This window comes from Macrobrachium nipponense, chromosome 49 (assembly GCF_015104395.2).
Source record: "Macrobrachium nipponense isolate FS-2020 chromosome 49, ASM1510439v2, whole genome shotgun sequence".
NCBI classification, from domain to species: Eukaryota; Metazoa; Arthropoda; class Malacostraca; order Decapoda; family Palaemonidae; genus Macrobrachium; species Macrobrachium nipponense.
In genome coordinates, this window is record NC_087224.1 from 8,201,162 (window position 1) to 8,218,661 (window position 17,500).

Sequence of the window (17,500 nt, forward strand, 5' to 3'; positions counted from 1 at the left end):
ATATATATATTTATATATTTCTTAGTATATATATATATATTATACTATGCATATAATATAAAGTATGAATAGTATAATTATTAATATATTATATATAATAATAGAATATAATTATTATAGTAATATTCAGTATATGTCAAAGTTACATTCCAACGAAGGAAAGTGAAACACATTAGGATGCTAAAGTACTTTTGTTGTATTACCGAATAACAGTTTAGTAATATTAGATCGAAAAGTACCCTTAGCAGCTTAATGTTTTCAAATGTAGCAAAATTATAGTTATATTATATTGTTATTCTATATTAATTGATTACATGAATTATATATATTATATTGTGAAGCTTATTACACTATATTTATTCCATATATATTAGTTTATTATAGTAGATATTATATTGTAAATATGATTATATTAATTAATAATAATTATTTAAATTATATATTAATATAGTAATAAATATATTAAGTTACATCCTTAATTAATACTATAATTAATATTATATATTAATATATGTAAAAATATATAGTATTAAGTAAATAATTATATTAGGTTAATATATATATATAAAATATAAATATTTATATTAGATATTAATCAATGAAATAATTTATAGATTTATTAAAATAATATTATATTATATACTATAGTAAATAATTATGACGGTAAATTATATATTATAGTAGTTATTGAACAAAGTTAACAGTCCCCAATTGAAGTTGAACAAAGCTGAAACTAATTATTAGGAATTCTAAATAATCACTATTATTGTTTTAATTAATCCAAATTAACATAGTAATTTATATATAAGACTGAAAGTAAGACTTTATAGCATCTTCATTGTTTCAATGATACTATAATTATATATGTTATATCATATTTTGAAAATATCAATTATAGATACATTAATTTAACTTATTCAGTTCTGTATTATTTATATATATATTATATTTATTTGTGGGACGCTTATGATCATCTGTACATCTATGCTTGACGTTTCCTTTCTAAATCGACTAGGTTTAAACTGCTAAACTGGTTTACAAGAAATCATTTGGTTTGTTGGGGAATCCCCAAATAGAAACTTTGAATAAATTGAATCTAAATCAAATGCATATTTCTTACTCATTTGTGAATGTGTGCTCTATTAAAAGGTGCTCTAAGTGCTTTTGCAAAATACTACATTGTATTTAAGAGCCAGTACAAAAATACAGAAACATGAAGTGAAGATGTAGTTTGATTTAAGGTGTTCTTGAATATTAACGAGAAGATTGAAATTACTTTATAACAGTTACTATAAACATTTTAAATCTAACGCCTCACCCTCGAAGCGATTCTGAATTGCTCGAAATTGTGTTCCTACATAAGACAAGACGCACACATATATTCTCAAAACAAACTTGCTTCCAGTCTTTCATTAACATTTTTTAGGCAGTGTCATATCGGCATGTTTTCTTGCATCTTGCATTCCTCTGTGTTTGCTTGACGAACATGTATAATGTGAATTTTTCCAAAACAAAGAGGAAATACTTGATTACTGAATGGAGAAATGGCAAAGAAGCAAAAGAACAAACTTGTGCACTACTACCTTCAGTCACACTTAACCTTTAGAATGGCTCGCCCTACCACCCACCCTCCAGCACTTACCGGCAACGATAACCTCGACTCCGTTACTCATGATTTTAGTGGCTAAATTATGCCTGGCGCCGACACTGAAGCGGGCCCCCAGACGATGCTGGTCGCCAGGTTCGGCCTGGCTGGACTGCAGAGAGCTGACCTGGTTTGACCCTGGTTGTCCTACCACCGCCCGACCCGATCCAAGACCAGAGGAGCCTGCATGACCAAGGAGACTCTCTTTGCTTTTTTTGCATTCCAACGCCCAAACCACATGAAGCCAGAGCTATCGCGCGAGGGGCAGACTGGCTTTTTCACTCTAAGATTCTAAGAAGGTATCAACTGAATACTCTGGGGTTTTGAGGGGAGAGGGGAGGTTGGAGCTTTTTTTAGGCGGCTATAGTCTTCCATCAAATTGAACTCTCTAATATCAATTAATTTTTTTCTGGGCATATTATATTCTAAGGACCTATTCATTCATACCTTCAACTTTTAGATTCTGGATAAGGATTTTGTGCCCTAGGTCTTTTAACTTTAGCATTCAGTTTGTACCAAAGAAAACATTCTTCAGTGTTTTTGCTCAGACTTTTTCTTCTTTCAGATTCTAATAGGAATGCTAGGGATCAAATCAATGGCCTCTGAAAGATCTGACTCCAAGGCCAAATAATTTATACCCGGGTCATTGAGATGCCTAAGCTCGACTCAAGTGTAAAAGTGCAGTCTGCCCTCGTTTGATAAGCAGATAATTAGTTCTTGCTGGGCATTCGCCTCTACCTCGAAGATTTTGAACTGGAGATAATTATGTTCTTACGTTTTTAATCAAAGAATTTGTTTTGCTTTCTAGTCATCGAGGATTTGAGGTGAAGCCCGGCAAGAGGACATCAACAGTCAACATTCCAGCTTTTTCGTGATGACATTTTGTCTTCCATGGTAAGAGGAATAGGTTAAACGGCATTAACAAACAAAGAAGTGTCGGAATGACCATGGAAAATATTATGAATAACAACAAAGTCCGACCGATGCTGCTGATATTGTAAGATTAAGATGGCCACTTACAGGCCTAGGTAGACTTTAGGGAGTTTGTGAGAACAAAATGTCATCACCAAAAACACCAGCACTTAAGAGATATTAACTAAGATAAGCTCAATATAAAGTAGCATTTTTTTCCATAACCCTCTCGCTAGTATATGAGACGATGCAATGGATTATGCAATATGCAATGACAGGGTTAGAAACTGTGTTGGTATCATCTTGAAACATTCACAACTGGTGAAGGGGGCGGGGGGAATATGAGGGAGGGAGGGGGGGGTGGACTCTGTGGCCAATAACATGACACTAGCTGGGCATGCTGGTGGTGTCGTCTCTTTCTTGGTCTAAAGGTAATCGTAATAAGGAGTTATGATGGCAAAGCAGAATAACAGGCTATAATCTACTGTAATCGCATCAAATTCCAGTATACTAATGATAAATATCAGTCAATGGCCACTATTTCTGTTAATGAAAAAGCAGGGAACTTTTTTTTTTTTAATCTTTTGCTTCCATGCATTGAAAAAATTATTCACGTCTACAAAAACTCAAGGTTAGTTTTGGGTAAACTGCTATGGTAATGACAATTGTGAAAAGGAATGAAAACAAAATTCTAATCCCTGTGATACCATACTTACCAATCAATAGAACTAGCTATGTGTCAAAATTTTGAAAAACACTTTTTCAAACATCGAGAAATTGTTCATCATTGCTAACGATAGTGTAACTATTAATATTATCAGAAATGCATGGTTAACACACTATCCAGCCAGATGTAATCTCAGTTGTTACCCAAAAGAAATATAATCTTGCTGTGTACAATTAATGGAACGAAGAGTCTCATCGCTGAGATTGGATATACAATAAACAAGATGAAAATTCAGTGTTACTTTCAAGGGGTTGAAAAGTGCCTTCTAATATGGATCAAGCACCAGCGAAACGTTCGACTGATCTTACGACCTGGTACGAGCAGTTAATGTTCACAGAGAATTATGTCACTTCCGTAACTATCGGCTATACCAAATTGCAAATTTAACTTTAAAAGAAATTTGAAAACTAGATTACCAGGCATGGCTGTTGAATTAGAAAGTATTTTGTAATTGAAGGTCCGATACTTTTCTTTTCCCAGTGAATTTGCCAAAATTATAATACAAACGGTCTTGAAGATAACAGTCAAATTTGATTAAGATGCCAGTCATAGTTTTTGAGTATCTTCCCCATAGAAATATATAATGTATACTGAGGACATCTGGCTAACATAATCAATTTTCCTAAATTATGATAGGCAAATTACGACAGCTATGAAAATGCTCACCTTGGTCACTGAAGGCTTCTGAGAGGAATCCAAAAGCTGTGAAAATATGTGTAATATATTGTATATAGAAAGATAAGGACAACATAATTTATATCTCAGAAATCAGCATTGAAAAAAAAAGATAGGCAAGATTTCAGCACACGTTTTGACTTCATAACTAACGCTACCGCCAAAATAATCTGAAGATAGCCGTTATAAAAACCACATTTTATCACAAATGGTTAAGAGGTTAGTTTCAATGCATTCACTCGCGTTGATCATGTGCATAGTATATGTACATTACTTTTAATACAATGATTATTGTTACTGAAACAAATCTACAATGGACATGCACATTCATTTGATTAGAGTACTTTAAAGCACATCCTACAATCCTTAACAAGTTAAGCTTCTTGCCGTCAGACTTACACCATGTGGAACATTTTGTTACTTGCAGCAGCATTTAAGTCACAAAGGCCTGATCAGAAATATATGAGACTTATTTCAGCATCATTTGCTACTTGGCAGAGACACTGGGGGCAAGAAGCTATAGAAGGCCATAAAAGGGCTCCTATGGCAGCCCTCCCATAATGGAATAACAATTACAACAGTGGTTAAAACTAACAGACGAAGGGCGGCACAAAGGACAGTTATTTACTAAGAAAGACAGGTTAGACAAGGGTACAGGAAAGAAGAAGAACGACACTAAGGGACTGTTTATTTCATCAGAGGGTGATGAGGGTTGGGGTTGGGGAATAGTTTTGAGCTAAACCATGCAAGAATAGGAGAGATGGTTTTTCCTTAATGCTGTTAGCCCTTCCATTGACTGCAGTCCATACAGAATCAATAGAATGTAGATGAATCAAATATCCAGATCTGAAGAATTTTTTGGACAAAATTACATCAAAGCTAAGTAGCAGGTGTAAAAATATAACACTGAATTTATTTATTTATGTACTTATTTGTCTGGATAATATAAATAACCAGCAGGTAATGCTTGCAGGTACACTGGTACTCTATGTAGTGCAAAGGAGTGGCTGACGAGCTTAGATAAACAGAGTTAGGATTCGTCTACATACACACAAACCTGAGTTGTCTAAGATAAACCAAGACTGTAGTAACTTCAGAGATGACATTAGAAAATTTTGAAACCTTTTGCTTTATTTAAACAAATTCAGAAACACAGGCTATGAGGATATAACCTCTGAAGAACAAGATTATAAGAACAAGATTATTCTTAATCAGGTAACCTTTGAAAAAATCGACCAGGAAGCAAGAAGGTGCTATACACAGAAGCACAAAATAGCAAGGAGTTACATACTGTTTATTAGAAAAAGCATAAATGTTAGCAGGGCTGGGACATTTGATAGTAAAAGCAAGTGTTAATCTCTTATCAGGTGTGAGGCATATAACCTCAAGTGCAACTTACCTCTGGAAGTCTGAGTCTCTACAGTAGGAGAAACTTCTTCTCCACCAGGTATTGGGATGGTAGGTGTTATATCTGCTGCCTGGGTATCACCCAACTCAGAAGTGATGGAGGGTGCAAGTATTGAAGGGACAGACAGAGAGGGTGAGCTTGCAGTGCCAGTGACCAGTGCTGGGTCGAATAACTCGGGTGAGTCAGTGATAAGATGGACTTGCTCCTCAGCCAGGGTGACCAAGGTAGATGTCAGTATGGTGAGGGTTATTGAATGCTCACCACCAAGTATTGGGAGAAGTGTTGTGGTTGCATAAGTACTGTAAACAACGTTGGATGGCAATGGAACATCTGCTGGAGTTTCAATTTGTGTCCGAGTCCGTGTTCGAGGGCCAGGTTCACTTGTACGTGATGGCGCTACGATCTGAGTGTATGTGCGCTCGCGTTTTAAAGCTTCTATGATATCAAAGGAATTTGAAGTGATTGTGAGTTGTGTTGGTCGTACGAAGTTAGGACCAGTTTTTGAGGGAACAGGTGTTGACTCATTATTGGCACCTGAAGTCTCTGATAGTGGTTCATCACGAGCTTCTGTAGTGTTTTCATGCTCATCTCCATAATAATCATCATAATAATAATAGTCTTCATAATAGTAATCATCATCAGTGTGAGATTCTGTTAAATCTTCTGAGGGCAAAGATTGAGTAGCTGAGAAATCTTCTTTTGAAGAGGCTGTTGGATGAAGTTCCTTCACATCAGAGGATGAAGCAGTTAGTATTTCTTGAGTGACAAATGGACGAGGCCGTTGAAGTCTCTCTGATCCTGGACGTCTGATGATAGGTATGTCATCCCTACGTAGAGATGTTCGTGGAGGTCTAGTAGGAAGAGTTGGTGTTGGTGAAGGCTCATGAACCTCTGCAGGAGGGTTGTCAGTTGAAGTGTCATCAATAATAGCTTCCTCGGTATCTACAGAATCTAAAGGAGATAGAGTTTCATCCTCAGGGATGATTGATGTGTGAGAATCTCCATCAGCTTGTGATAAAGAAGAGAGAGGTATTGTTGCCTTCTCATGCTGAGTGAATTCATCTAGGGGAACATCAGAGGGAAGTCTGTCTGAATGTGTAATCTCCTCTTCCTCTTGGAAACTAGTGTCTCTCTGCAGGTCAAGTGTTTCTTCTTCAGTGTTTTCTAGGTTTACGGATTCTCTTGCTGCACTTGTTTGTGCTATTCTGCCATGTGGCCGCACAGGAGCTCTTGGTACTACTGGATCAACTGACTTCAGTGTTGAGATAAATGCCGGTTCACTTGTTGTTGGAGTAATAGGCCGTCTTCTGGTGATGGTAAACTTACTCTTATTATGAATATCATCAAACCTAACCGTGCCTCTGCCTCTGTTTCTTACACCTGCAGTTCTTCTTAAAGATTCAATTGCTGTATCTTCTACTGCAGTTGTTTCAACCACTGATGGTAAGCCTTCATTTTGTCTTTGAGATACTTGACCTCTAGCTTTGGTGGCTCTATAAATGCTAGTGGTCAAAAATGGTGTATCTGTCTGAGCATCAAGTTCAGTTTCAACTAGAGAAGACTGAAGACGAGAAGGTGTTCTTCCTGAGTGACGTGTAGAACTCTCTGTAACAGAGTCAGGAGTCTCTTCAACTGACTGTTTAAGATTTTCAGCATTTTGTCTTATAACTTCTGGAGAGAGTTCAACTAGTGTTGCAGATGCAAGGAAAATTTGTGTTGTCAGGGAATCTATAATACGTTCTCCGAGAGTTGCTGTTGCACCTCCCATCTCAAGGGTATAGAATCCACCAACAGCAGTTCCTGTCTGAAACTTAGGCAGCACAGATACAACTGTTGGTTCAATCTCATTGGACACTGTAACCTCCCTTGTTGATACTGAGAATGGAGTTGAATCTTCATAAAGAGTATACAAATATGAATACACTGTGTAATATGTACTAACTGTTGCTACTATTGGGTGCAAACGGCTGGCAGTTACTGTAGGCTGTGGAAGTCTTCTTGTTACAACTACTCTCCTTCTTCCACCAGATGTCGAAGCTGGTAATGTGTCTTCAGGCTCTATAGTAGGTGCTGGAGAAACAGGACGTCGATTTGTGACAGTGACACGTGCTCGCTGCCGGGATCCAGGTCTGTTTTCCCTAGTGCCACCCTGTAGATTCTCTCCGTTTTCTGGACCTGGAGAATGTAAAGCTCCTGTATTGTCTGTGTCATGCTCAGACACACTGTCCTTCTGTATATCGAGAACTTGACCTTGCGCTTCTTGAATTTTAATTTCTGCCTCTTCATCAGTTAGTGTCAGTTCATCCTTTTTGGGATTATCTGAGAAATGGTTAATAGGTCTGCTATTTTTCACTATTCGGGAAGGATTGTTCTCAGATGCCTGCACAGGGCGTTTCCTTGTAAGCACAATACGGCGAGGTTTTTGTGATGATGCTATTGGCTCCTCCTCTCTATCTCTTACAGGCTGAATTATCAACTGAGGTGAATGAGGTATACTATCTTGTGGCACTCGCCTACCTGAGGATGCAGTTCCTGTTGCGCTTGAAGTGGCTGCAGTTTCTGTTAACTCTTTATCATGTTGAATTCTAAACTCTTCAGGCACAAACGGTTGTGGAACTGGCTGGAAAGGCTGAACATCATCAAAATGCTTTATTATTGGACCAAAGGGTGGAGGGGGTTCTGGGAAAACAGGATCTGGTACAGGCCGAGGCATACCTGGAATTATTGCATCATCAAGTGTAAATTTTGCTTGAAGTGGTACTTTAGAACTAATGGAAGATCCTTCAGCAGTTTTTGTGAAGTCATCAAATCGGACATTACCATTTGTAGCTATCTGAGTTATAGTTTCTTCTGAACTCTGAACAAATTCATGGCCAACTTCATCTACCAAGGTAGTATAGTAAGTGAATGTTGTATAGTAAGTTGTTGGAGGCTGAAGGTTTTGTACCTGCTCAGAAATCAATCTACTCTGGAATCTTCGTCCAGGCACATTAAACTGTCCAAGAACTGGGCGTGCATTTTCTCCACCAATTATTTGTTGAGGGGATCCTTCCTGAATTTTACGTGCTCGAGAAGACTGACCCAAAGCTCGGGCATTTTCTTCTTCATTGCCCCTTTGTGCACTTCGTACATTCCGCCTGAGTGGGGCTAACTCAGCGGTGCCCTCCCATAAAAAAGGATGGCCATTGAAAGAGTGTGTACCATTCTGTTTTAAACTTAGAGTGCCAAGGAAAGTTTCTAGACTGGGTGTGACTTTATTAACATCACTAGTATCTATCTCATTCATAGCAGACATTATATACCAGTCCATATCATTTACATCATAGGTTTCTGGTAATTGAAAAAGACCCTTATCTGTTTCTATGTAATGTGGGAGAACTGTTGCCTGAACACTCTTTGTGTGAAGAGAACCTCGTTTTATACGTGTGGCTTCATCACCCACTGTAACTGTTGAAAGAAGTGTTGAAAACTCTCCTGGCCTTCTTCCAGATACATACAGTGTTACAATTGATGTTTCAACCGGTGCTGGCTTTGGTACTGTTTCTGCTGGCTTTCCTCTTTTGGGTGATTTTTGAGGTTCTTCATTAAGCTGCTGCTGCTGTTTTATTAGCTGCTCCAGTAGTTGAGGATTAACTGTTTGGGTATCTACAGCTGGCTCACGAGTGGGTCTGATCTGAGGAGACTGCTGTTGCAGCTGACCTTGAAGAAACAAGGGTAACAACTGGTTTAAATTACCTGGATTTTGGAAAGGAGATATGCTTGCAGGTGCAAAGAGTGTCTCTGTGCTCAGCTCAGTGGCAGTAATTACATTAACTTCCTGATCAACAACAGTAGTTTCAATGGTTTTGCCACGGAAAATTACAGGAATGACAGTTGATAACATATTGGTAACTGTAGTTACATAAGATCTTGTATGGATCACTTCACTGGAAACTTGTTGCCCTAATCCAAGAGCAGCCAACAAAGGATTTTGTTGTTGCTGCTGACCCAAGAGGAGTTGCAAGAGCTGCTGAAGATCACTCCCACCTTTGCTTCTGGTAACAGTTACAATGTTGTATGCTGTAGTAGGTAGAATGTGTTCTACTGAAGTTCGACGTCCACCAACAAAAGTTTTTGTAAATGTCACCGTGGTAGTCTCTGTTGGTTCAATAATGTAATGAGTTAGATCATTGGGTCCTTCAACTGAACTTAGTAAGAGTTTAACGGTGCCATCTATATCTGTTTGGGTTATTTGATCTGGCTGCACTATTTCTGTTTGGTAAGAAGCAGTAATTACTTCCTTTTGAACAGTTACACCATCTTCTACTAATGGAATGGTAGCTTTTACAGGCAATTCCCTGGTCACAGTTAATGCATCTTGGATTAAGAAACCCCCATCATCACTGGGAAAGATTTTAGGTGGCTCAGTTGGGATCTCTGGAGTTGGTTTGTTTCTGAAATTTTCAATTGGGTTTGTGCCTCGATTGCGGTTTGTGTTCGCATTGGGGCGGTTTGTGTTTGCATTGGGTCGGCGAGTGGGAGCCCTATTATTATTATTATTATTATTATTTGATGTTGGACGAGGTCGCCTGATTGGACCACTTGTAGGTCGTGTTGGAGCAAACTTGCTGGAGGCACGGAAGTTATTGTCTGTCGACGGCCTTCGAAAACCTCGTCCTCGAATGTTTCCTAAAGGAACAACATTTCTGGTGCGAGATGATGAGGGACGTTGAGGGAGAGAAGTGCGACTAGTAGACCTACGCTGTGAATTGTTCTCACTTTCTTTATTAGTTTCATCACTTGGTGGTGGTGCCCTTGCTCGATTGTTAGATAGCGTAAATTGTGAATTAGCATTGTTACGAGGAGAAGAGGGTGACAAGCTACGTGAAGTTTGTCGGGAGTTTCGTCTTGCATTTGGGGCATTTGGGGTTTGGCTTTGGCTCGGGGTTTGGCTTTTGCCCTGGTCCCTGGGAGGAGCAGCATTTGACCTCGGCCTTGCACCCCTTACAGTGCCTCTAGATGTAGTCCTTGCACCGAACTCTCCTGCTTGTCGTTTCTTTCTGCTCACAATCTCCTCGGCAAGTATGGCATCTAGCTCCTCTGGAGTTAAACGCCTACCATCAACTTCAACAAATAAAGGTTCAGCTTCTGTTGCTTCATTATTTAGGTCTTCTTTCTTCAGTGGATTTCTTCTTTGGAATAATTTTGATAAGTTGGGTCTGCTTTGTCGAAAACGATTTTGCCTGCGCTCTTCTAAACTCAAACGAGCTGGTTGGGAAGCAGTGTTTGGTTCTTCTGTTACTGGGCTTTCTGTTTCACTTTCAGTAGCAGGAGTGAAAGTTTTCTCTGGTTTCTTGTTTATTGCCTCCTGAAATCTACTTCCGGCAGGTACTGCTTTTGAAGTTGCTGGCTTTGTTGTGCGGCGGCCTAGGAGTGCAAATGGAACAGATGATCTAGTCCCTGCAGTACCAGGATTATTTGGCCTTCTGAAACTGAAGGGTCTTAAAGTGCTTGCAGGATTATTGAAATCTTCCTCATCTTCAAATTCTAGTTCATCTCCAAACTCTGTTGTAGCTATTGGTTTTGGAATGACACTAGAAGGGAAAATGCTTGGCCTCGCTCCAGGGAACACAGATGAAGTCTTGGTTGTAAACCTGTTACTTGAAAGAGTGTTTGTTAATGCAAAAGTATTTGTAGAGCTTGATGCAAATCTAAATACTGAAGAACTTTGTCTCCTAAATCCTGCAGAGCTAGTTGGCCCAGAATTTGGTAAATCAAATTTCGATGACTGGAATCTGAACCTGACAGATGAAGATGGGGCAGCACGTGTTCCAGAGGAAGTTATGAAACCAAATCTAAATGGTCTAGTAGCTGATGGAGCAAGAGTTTCGTCTGATCCACTAGCAGGTGTTGCAGTGATTGTTGGTGTTATCCCATCTCTTGTAATCGTTGATGGGTGGCTTCTTGTTGGTGAACGTCTAGCAAAAGCAAATATATCAGGGCGACTAGATTTATGAGTACGGAATCTGCTTCCACTAGGGAAAGTTGGTATACCTGGAGGTATAGTCTGTGTATTTGAGGGAAGTAAACCGTCCTCATCTTCAGGTTGGTCAGTAGTAATCTCAAACTCAGGGAGAGCTTCTGTTGCTGTAGGAGTTTCTGAGATATCTGTAGTTGTTTCACTGATTGATGAATCAAGTGTAGGAGTTATAAATAAGGATGGTTGAGTTGTGACTACTGCATCTTCTATTGTTATTGGAATTAGGTCTTCTTCTTCTTTTTCTATTGTTGATGTAGAAGTTTCTTCTGTAGTTGATGGGAATATAAAGAATGGCACATTTGTTTCAGATGTGGATGTGACACTTTCTTCTGAAACACTTGGGAAGGCAAAGAAGGGACTTTCTGTCTTAGCTGTGGATGTGAGAGTACTTTCCTCTGCAACACTAGGGAACGCAAAGAAGGGACTTTCTGTCTTAGATGTGGATGTGAGAGTACTTTCTTCTGAAACAGCAGGGAACACAAAGAAAGGACTTTCTGTCTTAGATGTGGATGTCAGAGTACTTTCCTCTGAAACACCAGGGAACACAAAGAAAGGACTTTCTGTCTTAGATGTGGATGTGAGAGTACTTTCCTCAGACACTGATGGGAATATGAAGAATGGAGAATCACTTGATGAAGTTTCAGTAGTTGTCACAGGGAATATGAAAAATGGCGTAGATGTTGTTGGGGGAATAACGTGACTTGTTGTTGATTGGATTTGAGCATATAACCCATCAACTATTGTTCCGATGATGTTTGTAGAAAAGACTGTAGTTGTTCCATCAATAACTGTACTACCTCTAATGGTAGATAAAAGTCCTGTAGATTTTGGGCCCGTAAGAATGAAGGGCTTATCTTCAGCAGTTCCCTCAACTACAGCAACTGTTACATCTGATTCCAGTGATGGTGTTGCTGTCACAACACTTGTTATCGTTTTCAGTCTGCTGTTGACAATTGTTGAATCTTGCAAATATGTTGATGTATAGTATGTATAGGTTGTGTAGAATGTTGTTATAGCTGGAGTTGTCTGCACTATGCTCACTGATGAGGTGGTAGGCAATACCGGAAGTAAAAAGTCATCCGCCACGTTTATGCCACTACTCACAGATGGGGTTGCAACACTAGACAAAGTCTTTTCAGTGCTAGTAGAGACAGTTTCATTTTCTTTAAAGAAAGTTGTCCAGTAAGTGTAAGTTGTATAATATGTTACTGGATAAGTAGGTACAATTGGAGTCAAAGACTTGTGCTTTTCATGCTCATTGAGATCTGTTACTATTTGGGTTAGAGTTTCAAGACTGCTCACAATCGTAGAGGTCTCTGATCGATAATAAGTCGTAAAGTAAGTAAACGTTGTGTAGTAGGTACGTGGGAAGAACACAGCATTGACTTCTTCATCAGGAACTAGGGATGAGTCAAGAGGCACACCTGGTGGTTCAGTAACATCCTGAGCAGAGGAATCAGTAGATGACTCAGACATAGATTCAGATATAGATTCAGTGAAGGACTCAATCAGTGACTCTGTGGTAAATTCATAGTCGTCATATGGGATACTCTCAATCACAGCAATATCATCTGCTAGAGATGTAGTAGCAAGGGTTAATGATGATGTTGGCTTTATTTCTGCAGACCCAGCTGTTTTTGTGTAGACCTGTAAGTGACTGGATACTTTTGTAACCCCATCAACAAAAAGAGTAGTGTAAAAAGTTAATGTGGTCAAATAGGTTGAATGGGTTGGGTGAGAAGATACAGTATCTTCCGTGGTACTAAATGGTACTGTGGGGTTCTGAGTTTCAAGGAACGGGAGATATATTGTTGATGATTCATAAGCAGTAGATACTGTTGTCTCTCCATCCCTGAAATATGTAATGTAAGAGGTATACACAGATACTGAGTAATCTTCTAATGGTTGTGTGGTAACAGGCTCTTCTGGATCAATTTTCTTATCTTTTGTATCAATGATCATCTGTTGACCTGGGCTAGAGGCAACACTGCGGCCAATATTATTGTCAATAATATCTTCTACAAAAGGAACCAAGTCTTCTGTTACAGCACCACCTTCATCTTCATACAAATAATCATAAAATTCAGTTGTGGGCTCAGAGAAATCTAGAATTTCTGTACTGACCATAAACTCTACCGGACTTGAAGCATGTATATCTGTTGTTGCAGACCGAGAAACAAGGTAGAATATGCTCGATGTGCTCTCAACTACTTGTGCATATTGGCCGTTGATATAAGTTCCATATACATAAGTTGTGAGTAGAGTAGTCATATCATCACTCACAATCGTACCACCAATTGATGACACCAGCCCTGTTGGGTATGGGTCAACAGAATTGTATCGATGAGTAACAATTGTTGAGTATGCATCACTGGTCTTCTCTGGAGTACTTTCATCTGCTTTTACAAAAGCTTTATGATCCTGTTTGTGCAGAACGCTGGTCTCACTGATGAATTCTTCACTGATACTTGTTGAAGGAGCCAGTCTTGGTGCTAAAGTACTAAATGTTGGAGTAGTTGTGGAAGAAGCCAAGATACTAGTTTTCTGGTGAGAACTCTTTGTTTTGGTCACCTCGGCTTTCAGGAACTTGCTTGGGGACTGTGAGCGGGGTGTAAACACCACAACGGTACCGGCTATAGTCGTTGTAAAGTCTGCAAAACCAACATAAGTGACGGTAGGGAGATCAGAATCAGAATCTCCATTTTCGAGGTTGAATCGAGAACGGATATCATCCAATGATTTTCCCTCACGTTCATTGGGTTCAGAATTTCTCTCATTAACGGTGGTCGAGACAGGTTTCACTATATTTTTATTAATTCCAACAACTTTTTCAAGAGTTTCACCTTCCTCTTTAATAGTAAATGTTGGCAAATTGATATTACGAGGTTGTGATGGTTTTAGATCCGCTATGATCTCATCTCCAGTCAAACGCGCTATTCTTGCAAGATGAAGAGAACCATCTATTTCATTGTCTTTCTCATTCATTTGATGAAGCTTTTCTTCCATACTCAAAACTGTAACCTCTTCTGGCTCGGACACAGAGGTTGCTTTTACCACACGAGTGTGAGAGTTTGGTCGACCAATAGTTATGGTAACCATACTTGTTTCTAAACTTTCGCTCTTTGCCCCTTGCATTTCAAAACCCTCGGAGCTCTCAATGAAAACACCTTCCATGTGGTGGCCATTGATAAGACCTTCACCCATTAGCATATCTGGTGCTATGGTTGAGTCAATACTTAGGCTCTTGGAAGGCATTATCACTTCTAAGTCTTTCTCCATATCCACGAAAATTTTTGTTTGGTCACCACCTTTTTTTAGGACAACTTCTTTGGGTAATGTCTGAGTAGCATGAATTTCACTGAAGGTTTCAGAAACTTCAGGCAGCGCTGTATTCCCAAAGAAGAAGAGATAAGTTCGGTGATCGTTGACATATGATCCAGTGAAGACGTTGTAAGTTGTTGGGTGGAAATCTCCATCCTTGATGAAGAGTCCTTTCGTTCCCATGAGCGTTACAACTTTGTTCTCGACGACTGCTTGAGGACTCAAGGCTCCTCCATCTAGTAAGCTTACTTCCAGTTTTGCATTTTGAGTTCCAGTTGTTTCAGTAAAGGTTCCGTGGATTGGAAAACTGAAGGCGGCTGTTGGGGAGAGGGATAAAGGTGAGTGAATTACTGTCACTGTGTTAATAAGTTCCACGTAAGTCCCATCAATGTGTGTGCGTACAAAGTTATTAGTGAAGACTGTCTTGGCTGCGTCGTTAACTTGTGTCTGAATCACAGAGGATACGAGTCCCTCAGGCTTGGCGCCTATCAGTCGAGATGGAATGGCATAGAAAACACGAGATGATGTTAATGTAACTTGTGTGTACTGTCCGGACTGAGTTGTGCCATGCACGAGAGTCACGTATTCTGAAGTTGTGCCAGCGTTGATGAAGGTTCCAACAGTTGAACTCAACAGCCCAGTCGGTTGGTCATTGGCGAATGAAGTCGTCGCAGTTGAATCAACATGCACCGTTCTCACTCTCTCTGTTGGTCACCAGTCAAGGTCAGTTGTGATGGGATTTGGAAAGAGTAGTGATTCTCAGATTGTGTAAAATGAATGTGGACATTAAAGGTTAAATGAATATGCTCAAAAATAAAAAAGAACATCGAGAGAAGCAGTAGTAATAACAGTTCACGAAAACTGATAACAGTGAGCAAACAAGAGAATTTAAATGATAACGTGGGTGCTCTAGCATGATTGTGCAAATTAAGGCCGAAATGAGGTGAATGATGATAGTTTGATTTATAACTGTGAAAGGTATCAAGCATTATTTCGTAAATCCAAATTCAAAATGTGTTGTTGGTAGAATACAGTTGAAATGCAAGTTGTATGTAACAATGGTTGTCAACAGCCATTAATTTTTCAGGTTTCGAGAAATTAATTTGAATATAAGTCAAATCCCAGTTGAATACAGATATAGAAATCTGGAAGCCATCCATTCTCATTTAATATGGCTCTAGTAACTGGACGCAGTTACCAGGAAATGTTGCCTTCCTTTTGTTACGAGAAGACACCGAAAATTGATGGCTGTTACGTGTATAGAAAATATGACAGATTTTCAAGATATGGTTAAAATGTCTGTCCGTCAGTCACATGAGTTTGTCCAGTGTCCTTTGACAGATAATTTGGAACATGGAGATTTTAGAATATTGTCAAAATAAGGCTATGAAACACATACGATTCTTGTGAAAAGAGAAAAATAATCGTAGTTCTCAAGAACTATGACAAGATTTAGATAAAGCAAATGAAATTTATAAGTGAAATATCGTAAGTTGGACAATGAAAAACTTAAAAAGGGCAAGTAATTTCGAAAAGATCAAAGTTCTCCTCAAAATGATAAAAATAAATTATTTGTATTTAAGAGATAGTGAGGAAAACAAAACAGACGTTTCTCTTTGGCATTTACGAAAGTTACAGATATGAAATCGAGATTTGGAAGAGGAGCCGAATCCATTTGGGTGGGGACAATTATTTCTTACCATGAATTTGACGTTTCCTTCTCCTGATTTCTTGGTTTTCCACAAACTCGTCAGGACAGATGTATGTGCTCTTATCAATAGCCACTGTAGAAAAAAATAATGAGGTGAGCGTAGGGGCACTGATGAAGAAACCTAAGATGCAAAATAAGCAGACGCATAGATGTCAGAAATGCACGTTAGAAACACAGTTATTGACTCTGTCCTTTTGGAATTAAGATCTATCACTTCTGCAAAAAATGTTATGTAAAGATTTTTACAAGATTTTGGCTAAAGGTGGTCCTACAGATTGGTAACAAGTAATCAATCGTTTGGAGAGATCTTGACGACTTGCCCTGACTGGGCATATGCTTGTGGGCTTCGAGTGCTTTTTTTTTTTAATGTATTCTTTATTATTTATAGTTATTAATTATTTATTTATCTTCTAATACCTTTCCACCTTACTCCTTTCCTTCCTTTCCACGTATCACCATTACATTCAGGAGCTGTTAACAAGCTGTGAATTTCTACTACTATCACTCATACTAATACTCTTTGAAAGCCTGATATGCAAGGCAAAGACAACTTTGTAAAGCCATTACTGGCTTATTCTGACATATTCAGGCATCGGGCTAAATACAGAGCTATCACGATGTATATTGTTGGAATAAACTATGAAAAGCTTCTTTTCGTTTCGTTACGTCTTTGCTCACTGGTTAGATAGCAAATACGTTGGAACTAAGTCATGTTTTGAAACATGCAGCTTTTTTTCGAAAGTATTCGAGGGTCGACATTGGGTCTGTACATACTTAGCACTGACCCCCGAATGGGAGGAAGAGCTTTTTCTGCAGCTGTGTAACCTGGATGAGAGTTCATAATGTTTGGGTGCTGGAACTTTCTTCTCTGAGTTAATCGCCAGGTAAATTAACAATATGTATCGTATGAAAAAGCTCATTATGACATTTTCTATATATATATATATATATATATATATATATATATATATATATATATATATATATATATATATACACACATATATATATATATATATATATATATATATATATGTGCTATATATATATATATATATATATTATATAATATTATAATATAT

The 17,500-nt window shown here is 38.6% G+C and overlaps 1 protein-coding gene across 6 annotated transcripts in view; it reads right to left on the reverse strand.

Annotated features, from left to right (window-relative positions):
* LOC135205301 (mucin-3B-like) overlaps positions 1-17,500 on the reverse strand; it is a 178,236-nt gene that overhangs the window by 22,788 nt on the left and 137,948 nt on the right. For 4 of the 6 annotated variants that reach the window (XM_064235718.1, XM_064235716.1, XM_064235717.1 and 1 more), the window contains exons 5-8: positions 16,408-16,491; positions 5,359-15,411; positions 3,951-3,986; positions 1,643-1,828 (exon numbers count right to left, since the gene is read on the reverse strand). In XM_064235718.1, the coding sequence (XP_064091788.1) occupies positions 1,643-1,828; positions 3,951-3,986; positions 5,359-15,411; positions 16,408-16,491 (10,359 nt within the window). The remainder of the gene's footprint in view (positions 1-1,642; positions 1,829-3,950; positions 3,987-5,358; positions 15,412-16,407; positions 16,492-17,500) is intronic. The other 2 variants (XM_064235720.1, XM_064235719.1) reach the window with 2 other exon arrangements.